Here is a 12,371-nt window from a genome sequence, read left to right on the forward strand (position 1 = left end):
GGCATCTCTTAGTGTCATCATGCCCTGTGATTAAGGTCAATGAGAGACTACAACAACTCAATGTAGGCAGGATGATAAACAGCCCAGACTCTTCAGGAATAAAAGTGTGAGTTGGGCCTGAGACAAAGAACTCAGATTTGCTGAGATGCTTTCTGATGGTGGAAGGAATGCAGAATCAGCAGTAGATTATCATGACCACTATAGCCATACAACTATAGCCACACAACCAGTTTCAGAAACCAGGATTTTAATTGTCATGGGTATTTCTTAAGATAGATAGATGATAGATAGATATAGATAGGTAGGTAGGTAGATAAATAGATAGGAACGTGTTTCTGTTCTATTGCTTTAGTATGTTAATATAACATCAATTGAATTATTATCAGTACTTAAGTGCCATTATATCTATTTTACCAAATTGAAGTTATAGGATATTAAAGAGTAAGCGTGCCTCAAAGGACTTTTGCAATTTTTAAAGGAATAATCAGTGCATTTTCAGTTGTACATAGATAGCTATATAACATCACATGGGCTTATGTCCTTGTTGTTGTCCTCATTTGAAAATTAAGAAAGACATTATATAATGGTTAGCTGACAAGTTAGCAAGGGGTAGAATTGTGATGGTTGGTCTTGTCAGCTTGATAAGACTTAAACACCCTAGGTAACACACCTCTGGGCATGTCTGTGGGGGTGTTTTCAGAGAACCTTAACTGAATGGGAAAAACTCACCCTCAAAGTGAGCAGTGTCTTCCAACTGGCTGTTCCAGGAAAAAGCATATTGTCTAACCACCTTCCCTTCTTCCTGAATATATGCACCTGCTACTGCTACTGCTATCAGCCTCAGGATTCTCCAGCTGTCTAATATGAACTGATATCAGCAGCTCTCCAGGGAGTTCCAGGTCCCCAGAATTGGTTTGGGACTGGGCAGCTACTGAATTCTCTGCCCCTCTAGCATGCAGATAGCCTGTGTTGTAATACTCTGTCTCTACTGGTCATGTTCTTCTAGAGAATCCTGCCTAAAACAGCTTACAGCACCATGTATCACTGTCTCTGGGATCGGCTGCCCTGTTAACACCCCAGAGCATGCTTCTTGAACATGTCTTTAATAATGTCTCAGAGACTTTTCAAAATTCAGGGGCAAAACCATCTTTCTCCTCACACCCCTGTCATATGTAGTGGGGACCTGGAAACTGACATTTTCCTAGAGTTCCTCATCATAAATATCTCATTTCTTCTGTTCGCCTTATCTATAAAGCCCAATTTACCACCACTTCTTCCTTGATAATTCAATGCAAAAATCTTGAAATTTTTAATAGTTTCTTATGCCCAAAGAATGAAAATCAAGACTCATTTGTCCATACCACAGGCCTCTTCATCTGTTTAGCTTCTCTTTCTTTGGCTTCTCTTATACTTGAGGTTCCAACAATACTCACCTACTTGTAGTTCAAGAAGCTCTTGAACATGATCTGTGGTACTTTGCTATTCTGCTTCAAATGCCCTTCTCTTTATTTTATTTAGCAAACACCATCCTCTCTTTTACTTTCTGAGCTGACTTAGGCCTCTTTTGAACATTAGAGTTGCCACTTTATACACAATACTAAGCCCCTAGTTTTCCAGTCTCTTTGTATTATATACAGTACTCTACTCCTAGTAAGCCCTCAAATATCTGTTGATTTACCTTGATGCCTTTTCCATCTCAGCAATGATATTCTTCATGCCAGAAATGGTCTTTTCCTTGAAAAGTAATATAAATATGAAATTGAAAATTTTTTAACTCATTTCTATTAAAACTGAATGAACTAAAGGAAATTGCCCTTTCCCTTTGAGTTCCACTTGACTTTAAACATCTATGCCCTATTCTTTTCTATACTTTAAAGCCTATAATCAATGTGAATATTTGTACTAGAAAAAACTAATATATTCATTAAAAGGAAAGGATACACTTAAGTGTACTGATATGAGATCACATATTAAATATTTTGTTAAAAGATTTATGTAATAAGGGGCTGGAGAGATGATAGTTCAGTGGTTAAGAGTCCTAGCTGCTCTTGCGGAAGACCACAGTTTGGTTCCCAGCACCCACATGGCAGCTAACAACTATCTGTAACTCCAGTTCCAGGAGATCCAATGCCCTCTTCTGACCTCTGTGGGCACTGCACAACATGGGTGCAATTACATATGCAGGCAATACACTCATATACATAAAATAAAAATAATAAATAAAATTTTTAAAAAAGATTTATGTAATCACCCAGCAACACAAGATTTCCATGATGACCCTATTTTTAGAAGCAAACCAATGGTTTGGCAATGGAATATTCTATATTCATTCTAAAATATTCAGCTACGACACTTCATTTACATTATTGTAATGACTCTGCTGGGTCTATAATGGAGTTCATGTTGAATACCACATGTATCTTTGTGATTTGTTGTTTCTCTATTCCTTGTGCTATCTCTTTGCAACCTATTCTCAGACCATAAATTATCAGGAAGTCTTGGAAATTCATGGGAGTTGCTGGCCTCCTATGTAAGCTGTTCTACCTGTCTGATCACATTCCCACTGTCTGCTTCCCTTAAATTGTTTTCTGGCTTATTTATAGTCATGTTTTAGAGAAGACAGACACTGTCACTGCCTGGAATGCTTCTTAGATCTTCCTCCTCCCCTGGCACAACTCCCAGTCTAAATGAGATGTGCATCTGCCAAACTCCAATAACATGCAGTGCCTATGGCTTCATGGTGCTTAATCTATCTGTCCTATCATAATAGAACTTTCCTTTCCTTGTTACACTATAGGCCCCCGTACATGTCAATACATTTTTGTTAAAAGATTGGATGCACTAGTGTATCTATATTAATGAATTAGTTTCCTTAGAATGGAGACAGAACTAATTCCAATGATGCTATCTTTGCTCAAGATATTTGTAAAAAAAAATTAAGAACTGCCTTCACAAATAGTTTATGAAGAAAGAGTATTTGTAGCTTTCTGTCTTCTTGGCAAAATCTTTTCTGGTTAAAGAGAAAATATGTGGTATAGAATAATCATCCAGCGTTATGCACAAACAGCACAAGGTCTATTCTCAAAGACTGAGGATGGCATGAAAAAAAAAGTGCTCCTAAAACAAAACAAAACAAAAACCCTTAAGTAGGCCTCACAAAGACAAAGGCAGTTTTAATGGAATGAACATATTGCCTCCTGAGGTGACAGCTTTAAAATATTTTAAAGAATAAACCATTCTCAGTACTTTATTTTGATATTTGATTTCACTATAGTAAATTAATATAAATCACTAATTCATAATAGAAAACTAAGTTTAACATTAGCTAGCTGATATGCATGCATATTTCCTAAAGCTTTCTTAAAATATCTCAAACAGATTTTAAAGGTTTATATTTTCTAGAAAAATAATTGAGAGATCCTATTCTTTTATTCAGAGTCAGGTAAACCACAGTTTAATATGCAAACATTTCATTTAAGCACATCCTGTCCACCAGTTCTCAGAACATACTTTCATTGCCAAACTCTCTCCAAGGGATGCAATATTCTCAGACTTTTTATCCAAGTATGCTTGTAGGCATTCCTTTTCTTTAGCCAGGTCATTGAGAGTTGCACCAAGAATGCTGATTTCTTCTCGCTGTGCAATGCTCTGCCTTGTAAAATTATCTAAATAATCATAAGGTATTATTTTAATCAAGTTAAAATCTTTTTTCCAGTTCAAGCATATTGGAATACATTTCAAACTAGTTTTCCCGTGTTATCCAATTATTTAAGTGTGCTATATACCAAATAAAATGTTTTGTGTATTATTTAAAACTATATTGGATCATAAAATTCTAAATGATTCATAAGTATAAAAGCACAATTAGTGTCTTTGAAGTAGAAAGGAAAGCTCTATATCAACATTCTAAACAGATTTATCTTTGCAGTGGGGAGGAAAGAAGGTAATGGATAAAATAGGTGCAGTATCAAAACAACCTACAGCTTCCTTTAACTTCCGCTCCCCTCTAGCCTAGAATGACTGTTGAACGTAAAGTTGGCAACAAACTACAATAAAATGGTCAATTAAATCATCTTCAGTGTCAATGGTCTTCTAGTATTTTGATTTTTTCTCATTTTTCTAAAACCTCCAGGGAAAAATATCATCTCAGGAATTCTATTTGTGAGAACTCTGACAAGCCAATGTCAGTGTTGAAGGCATGAATAACTGGTACACCTCTAAAAAAAAAGTGGTTTTTAAATTGTGGTTTGTCAACCAACTACTGAAATCTGTATTTTAATGAGCACGCTGTACCTCTATGATTGTAATCCACAATGTAGAATGAGAACTAAGGGTCCCGCAGTAGAAGTTCTAAGGTACCTGAATCACATAGTGAAAACTGGTAAAGATACAAAAGCTCTGGCCCTAGAAGTTTAGCTCCAGTGATCTTTGTTGGCTTCCAAGAGATTATACCCCACCTCAGAGTTTGAGAACCACTGGTCTAGAGTTCTATAAGGAGACTTGTGCTAGATCAAACTTCTAGGTTAATACCTATGGAGTTAATTCTAGTTCGAAAGAGGTAATATCATGCCATATAGTACTTGAGAATGCATCAAATTCTTTTGTATAGGCAGTAATGCCTTTAAGACAACCTGTTTTAAGTGCTGTGATATCTGAGTTTATTTTCACTATCTATCATCTATGTCTATCTGTCTGTCTATCCACCTATCTTAGTGTTGTCAACTTGACAGAATCTAGGCTCACTTGGGAGAGGGGCCTCTGGGGATGCCTATGGGGTATTACATTGATTACATTGATACGGGAAGACCATTCTTAACTGAGGGTGGAAACATTCCCTAGGCAGGAGATCCTGGACTGTATAAAAAAAAAATGGAGACAGGAAAGCTGACCATCAAAGATGCATTTATTGCTTTCTTCTTTTGACTACAGACATAATGTGACCAGCTGCTTTAATTTCCTGCTGCCTGGACTTTGAACTGTGAGCTGAAATAAACCCTTTTTCCCTTAAGTTGCCTATCAGAGTACTTCACAGCAACAGGAAAATAAACTTAAGAAGATATATATCTTTTGAAGTTATAATAGCTCTTATCTTGAAAGAAATGCTTTTAGCTTCATATTCCACTCAAGTTACCACTTTATTTTCTTGCTACTTTTCATTTCACTGCTTTATTGTTTGTTTTCTGAGACAGGGTCTTGCTATGCAGTCATAGCCGGCCTGGAACTCATGATCCTCCTGCCTCAACCTCCTAAGTGCTAGGATTGTAGGCATGCACTACCATGCCTGGATTCCTGCTATCCTTTAATAGTCAAACTCGCCAGACACTTCTCTGTTCTTTCTCACTTCTACGTCATGTCCTGTTCATTCCTACACCTACTGTATCTTCCATATTTAACGATTCAAGCTTTTTCAGTCAGTGTTACTCAAAGTGCCTGTGCTGGATAGCTTTAGTGTCAACTTGATACACCTGGGTTGAGGGAGTCTCAATTGGGGAATTTCCCTCTTTGGATGGGCCATCTTCTTGATTGTTGAGTGATGTGGGAGGGCCCAGCCCACTGTGGGTGGTGACACCCCTGGGCAGGTGGGCCTGTGTTGCTTAAGAAAGCAGGCTGAGCAGCAGCCAGGGGAGCAAGCCAGGAAGCAGTGTTCCTCCATGGCCTGTGCTCCAGCTCCTGCCTCCAGGGTCCTGCCCTGAGTTCCTACCTTGGGCTCCCTGATGAACTGTGACCCAGGAGATGTAAGATAAATAAACCCTTTCCTCCCCAAGTTGATAGTGGTCAGAGTGTTTTGTCACAGCAATGAAGAAACAAACTAGGACAGTGCCATTATGCTAAATCTTACTGATACTTTTTTCACTTCTCAAAATTATTGGACAATTATTGATTATCCCTTCCCTTTTTAAAACACTATTCTCTCATGCCTTCCAACACATACTCATTTCTGAGTTTCTGACTACCTCCTTGCCTTCTTACTCTGTCTTGGAATCTCTTCTTATTCTCTATATTTTCCCTAGGTGATTTCAGGGTTTTAACATATCATTTATAAGCCAGGTGTGGTGGCATACACTTTTAATCCAAACACTTGAGAGAAATAGGCAGGTAGAGTTCTGTGAGGTCAAGACCAACCTGGTCTACATAGTGAGTTCCAAGCTACCTGGGGTTTTGAGAGGCCCTGTCTCAAAAAGACAACAACAACAAAAATAACTTACATATTTTGCAAACGTGTATCATTAGCTGAGATTTCTCTTCTGACAAACTGACACATTTAACTGCTACCTTGTATCTTTATTTGGAATCAAAATATTAAAAATTTCATAATTCTCCTTTTTGTTGTTTTTGTTGTTGTTATTGTTGTTATTTTTGAAACAGGATCTCATGATAGTCCTGGCTAACCTGAAACTCACTACGTAGAGCAAGCTGACCTAGAATTCACAGAGATCCACCTGCCTCTGCCTCCCTAGTGCTGGGATTAAAGGCATGAGCCACCACATCCAGCAAGTTCCCTTTTTATATTACCTTTCATATTTCTCTTTTAACATTTCTTGACTCAAGCAGTTGCAATTCCATCTACCTAATTACTCATGCTCACATTTACTGAACTGAAGAATTTCAAACGTTAAAAAAAATTCCTCTTCTTTAAAATAGCCTTTTATGGTCCCAACAAAGCTTTACCCGATGCTTATAAGAAAAGTAAGATATGATTATATTTTCAGGTAGGTCACTGCTAAGAAACATAAATAGGATATTTATTATAGTACTCTTCTTTATAAACTCAAACAGTATTACAGATAACTAAACGTGAACATTTTCCACCAAAAGTTTTATATATCTGTATACTATTACAATTCATTGCACTAGCTATGAATAGAATAGTATACAGTGTCAGATTACAAGTAATTATTATATATTAAAAATAGTTATTGCTTTGTCTATGTCTTCACTGACATGTTATAACTTAAGTCATAACTAAGTATTTATGGCTCTAAATCTAAATTTAGAGAATTTACTGTTAAACAAAAATACATTTTCCATTAATTTTACTCAAACTTTTAGGTTAAGGGTCTATTCCCAAGTTTATCTATACTATAGCTGAAGACAAGAAAATATATTTTTCTGCCAGACTTAAGAAAAATTAATAGTAACAACAGAAAAAAAACTCACCAACTTTTTCATCCAAGCACATAATTTTCTCCTGAGTAAGCTGTAGCTCGTATTTTTTCTTAGCAAGGTGTCGCTGAGTATCAGAAAGATCTTTTTCTGTGTTTTCATATAAAAGTCTGAAAATATTTTAATAAAAACTAATTCTAGAATTTTTATGTTTTGTCAACTTTTAGTATATTTAAACCTAAAAGCTTTTAATGACACTAATATACCTCTTTCCCTTTTAAATATATTCATTATTATAAATTACACTGTAGAAAGTTTAGAAAATAAAGAATAGGGCTAAAAAGACAGCTCAGTATTTCGATGCCTGGGGCTGGGAAACAGCAAAGGAAGGAGGCTCCTTGGAACTCACTGGGCAGCCAGCCTAGCCAATCAGTGAGCTCCATCCAGTTCAGAGGGAGGGAGATTGTGCCTCAAACATAAGTACAGAACAGCAGAGGAAGACACCAACATTGACCTCTAGCCTTTACATGCACAAACATGCACATGTACCCACATACACACACCCACATGAACAATGTACATACACGTATTATTTATGAACATGTTAGCATTCACTATTCAGTATTTTTTTTGCTAACCTTTAAAATTACCATGCTATGTATTTCAAATGGAGTCACTTTTTACCCACATTTAATATCTTTAAGTCTCATAATGAAGCCCTCCAGATCATCATTTTCTGATGATCTGAAAAAGCTGATGACCTGTTGGGCTGAAAAAGTATTACATGAATAACAGGCACTTACTTTTAAGCAGATGTACTGCTTCCCTGTTACGGGCATTTAGGATCATTCCAGGCTTTCACTATCATAAATAAATCTGTGATAAATTGCATTGAATTCATTACACATTTATTGTCTGCTATGTATCAAGCACTAGATGTTGAATAACCTTATTCATAATTAAATGCGTACGTTTTGCATTATTTTTAATAGTCCCAAACTGAAAGTAATCAAAATGTGCCTAATTAGGAAAACAGTTAAACTAACTGTGGTCCACTCATACCATGGAATATTACTCAGCAATAAAAAGTAGTGAAAAGATGGGGCTGTAGAGATGGCTCAGCGGTTAAGAGTGCTGACTGTTCTTGCAGAGGACCCAGGCTTGACTCTCAGCACCCATACAGTGGCTAATAACCATCCATAAGTCCAGTTCCATGGGATCTGACACCCTCTTCTGACCTCTGCAGGCACTGTATGACACGGGCGCACTAACATACATACAGGCAATACACTCATACATAAAAAAAATTTTTAGGTAGTTAAAAGAGATACAAATTTTGAGTGGATCATTTTATTTTACTTTTGAAAAACATTTATAAATTTTAGAACATTTCATTAAGTCTAGATATTTTCTAGAGCATTTTACTGAAGTCATCTCTTCATATTACTTACATTCATAGGATTTAAGAAGACTTCGAAACTATCACAGCTGACACCTTTATACATTTGCATTCACAATAATTTGATCCAGTGTGCATTTTTATATGTATTTCTTCTAACTGGAGGATTTTGCACATATTGAAGAAAATTCTCTTCATATTGTATTCTTTTAGCTCAGTGAATTAAACTAACATTATTAGAGCTTTCCCACAATCTGAATGGACACAGGTCTTCTCCACTACCAATTCTCATGTTCTAGTACTGTGTGATAATGAAACTTTCCCACATGCTATATTTAGATGTTCCTTCCAGTATGAGCCCCTCTTATCTTTTTTTAAAGTAACTGGAACCCTAGAAAAGTTTCCTACTCATGAATGGTTTCTCTTCCATGTGAGTTCTCCTATGTACTTAAAGAGTACTGGAATAACTAAAGACATCTCACAGTACTTTTATGTGTTTCTTTTCTTTCAGGATTCTTTCATATATTTGAAGGAAACTAGAACACTGAAAGATTTTCCAAGTTTGTTTGTATTCTTGTGCCTCTGTAGTATACATTCATAAATGTCTTTGAAAAACAGTAAAAACAACTAAAAAAGGAGTTGGAGAGATGGTTCAGCAGTTAGGAGCACTGATTGCTCTTGCCAAGGACCGGGGTTCAATTCCTAACACCCACATGGTGGCTAACAACCATCCATAACACCAGTTCCAGGGGAATTCGATGCCCTCTTCTGACTTCCATGGGCATTGCACTTACATACATGCAGACAATACACACATATACATAAAATAAAAATAATAAAATATTTTTAAAACTAAAGAGTTCTCTACTGCTTACACATACAAGATTTAAGTTTAATGTGAGTTATCTGTGCAGTTGAGTACAGGAGTGGCTGAAACCTTTCCCACATGGCTTACATTCATAGGGATTCTCTTCAGGGTGAGTCCCTATATAACTCTAAGAGAACTGAAGGGTTTATCACATTGCTTACCTGCACAGAGTTTTTCTCCAATGCATGTTCTTTCATGCTTATGAAAGCATTGGAAATAAGAATTTCCCAGGTTTTTTACTTTTACAGTTTCTCTCCATATTCCTCATACTCATATTCTTCTCTGTGTGAATTCTGAGGGGCAATTTTAGGAATGAATGACCAATAAAGGCTTCTACACACAGACACACACAGACACACACAGACATACCCCATACTATTTCAGATGCAGGAGAAGTTTTCTTGTTCAAAACACAGTTGAGTCTTCACTAAAGATTTCTTCACACTGACTTCCTCATGTTCAAAGTATCTCATTACTTGACTTCTTAGATATCTTCTGGGACTTTTGTAGTTATCACCAATGTTCTGGCCTATTCATTTCTGTACTACAGAGGACAGGCTTCAGAAGGTTTCCTCTACCACTTGACTTCTTAGATATTACCTGGGACTTTTGTCACTATCATCAATATTCTCCGGTCTGTACATTTTTGTCCTATAGAGGCCAGGCTCCAGAAGGTTTCCCATGTCACATTTCTGTAGCAGTTCTGGGAAGGATTTAGTGAAAGTGAAGTACTCTCCTCCAAGATGAAGTTCAAGGTCACAATTTCAAAAGTCAGCAACTCCATTTCCAGTTTCTGGGGTGTCCCACGTTGTCCCTCAAACCTCTGTGATCCTTTGCATGCCACAGCACAACAGAGAATGAACCACCTAGAGTTGCTCTGAAGAGCATACGCCCTTCCAATAATGACACTGGATGAATCTTTATGGTATTATTCTGACTTTTTAAACTGATCTCATATCCATAGCCATATGATTCCATTGATAACAATCTTGAAATGACAAATGTATAGAATTAGAAAACATATTAGTATCAGATGTAAGGTATTTGGGGTAAAGGAAATGAGGTGTGACCATAAAGAAGTAGCATGAAGAAATCTGTGTAGGAATGGAATAGTTCTGTATCTTGAGTATGATGGCTGACATCAAAATGTTTATATGATCAAATAACACAGAGATATATGTACATTATGCCAATGTCAATTTGCTGATTTTGATATTGTAGTGTAATTATGTAAACTGTAATTATTGGGGGGAATGGGTAAAGTGTAAACTGACTTCTCTATATTTTTTCAGCTTATAAATGAAAAAATTATTTTAAAGCAGTAAAAGAAATGCCCATATCCAGGCCACACAAGTAAGTTAAGTAAAAATCTTTGGGAGCAGGTATAGGGCAGCTTCTAAAGTTTTACAAAGTCTGATGTGCTTTGCCAAGGAACACAAAATGTGAAAAACTAACAAAGGAGATGTTATATAAAGCACAAAGTGTTTGTGGTTTTACAGAATCAAGGTCTGTTCTAGTTTTCTTTCTGTTGCTATGATAAACAACATGACTAAAAACAAGAATGTAAACAGAAATAAAAATGACAGGATTCAATACTCATCTTTCATTAATAATTTTCAATATTAACAGACTGAACTCCCCAGTCAAAAGACACAGACTAGGTGAATGGGTTAAGAAACAAAACCCATCTTTTTGTTGTCTGCAAGAAACTCATCTCACTTTCAAGGACAGACACTATCTTAAAGTGAAAGGATGGAAAAAAATATACAAAACAAATGGTACGAAGAAAAGAGCAGGTGTAGCAATTCTAATATCTGACAAAATGGACTTTAAACTAAAACTAATCAGAAGAGATTAAGAGGACCACTTCATTCTGATCAAAGGAAAAATGAATCAAGAAGATATTACAATCATGAACATATATTCACCAAACTCTGGTGCACCCAACTTCATGAAAACAATACTACAGGACTTTAAGACCCAGATTAAGCCCAACTCATTACTAATAGGGGATTTCAATACCCCACTGTCTCCATCAGATAGGTCAACAGGGCAGAGACTTAACAGAGAGACATCTGAATTAAAAAATACCATATATCAAATGGACTTAACAGACATCTACCAAGTATTCCACCCAAGCACCAAAGGACACACTTTCTACTTAGCATCCCAAGGAACCTTCTCCAAAATCGCCCATAGACTGGGGCACAAAACAAACCTCAACAAATGCAAAAAGATTGTAAGAATTCTATAAATTCTATCAGACCACAATGCAATAAAGCTTAAAATCAACACCTGAAGAAGCCCTAATCACCACATGAACACATGGAGATTAAACAACACACTCCTGAATGATGAATGGGTCAAAAGAAAAATTAAGAAAGAAATAAAAGTATTCCTGGAACTAAATGAAAAGGACAATACAACACAACAAAACCTCTGGGACACACCGAAGCAGGCCTTAGAAGGAAGTTTATAGCTCTAAAGTGCCTACACCAAAAAATTGGAAAGAACACAAATAAATGACTTAATGTTGCAACTCAAGACACTTGAAAAGCAACAGTAAAATAAACCCAAAGCCAGCAAACAAGAATTAACAAAAATCAGGGCAGAAATTAATGAAATTGAAACAAAGAAAACAATACAAAGAATCAATGAATCCAAGAGCTGGTTCTTTGAAAAGATAAACAAGATTGACAGACCACTAGCCCAGTTAACCAAAAGAAAGAAAGAGTACTTCCAAATCAACAAAATCAGAGATGAAAGGGGAAACATCATAACAGACACCAGAAAGATACAGAACATTATATGGGAATACTTTAAAAACCTATGTACTACTAAATTTTAAAACCTAAAAGGAATGGACAGATATCTAAAGGCATGGGAACCACCAAAACTAAACCAAGAAGAGATTAACAAAAGAAATTGAAACAATTCAATTTTCTTCAAAAAGAAACTGAAACAGTAATACAAAACCTCCTGACTAAAAAAAAGCCCAGG

The 12,371-nt window shown here is 36.2% G+C and overlaps 1 protein-coding gene across 8 annotated transcripts in view; it reads right to left on the bottom strand.

Annotated features, from left to right (window-relative positions):
* Tsga10 (testis specific 10) overlaps positions 1–12,371 on the bottom strand; it is a 162,810-nt gene that overhangs the window by 83,874 nt on the left and 66,565 nt on the right. For 7 of the 8 annotated variants that reach the window (XR_003851526.1, XM_029569744.1, XM_029569747.1 and 4 more), the window contains 3 exons: positions 7,159–7,274; positions 3,511–3,665; positions 1,679–1,734 (listed from right to left, as the gene is read on the bottom strand). The exons of the other annotated variant lie outside the window; for it this stretch is intronic. Coding sequence is in view for 6 of the 7 variants with exons in the window: in XM_029569744.1 (XP_029425604.1) it covers positions 1,679–1,734; positions 3,511–3,665; positions 7,159–7,274 (327 nt within the window). In the remaining variant the exon portion in view is untranslated. The remainder of the gene's footprint in view (positions 1–1,678; positions 1,735–3,510; positions 3,666–7,158; positions 7,275–12,371) is intronic. 8 annotated transcript variants of the gene reach the window in all.

The sequence above is a fragment of the Nannospalax galili genome, unplaced genomic scaffold (assembly GCF_000622305.1).
Source record: "Nannospalax galili isolate Female #2095 unplaced genomic scaffold, S.galili_v1.0 scaffold182, whole genome shotgun sequence".
NCBI lineage: Eukaryota > Metazoa > Chordata > Mammalia > Rodentia > Spalacidae > Nannospalax > Nannospalax galili.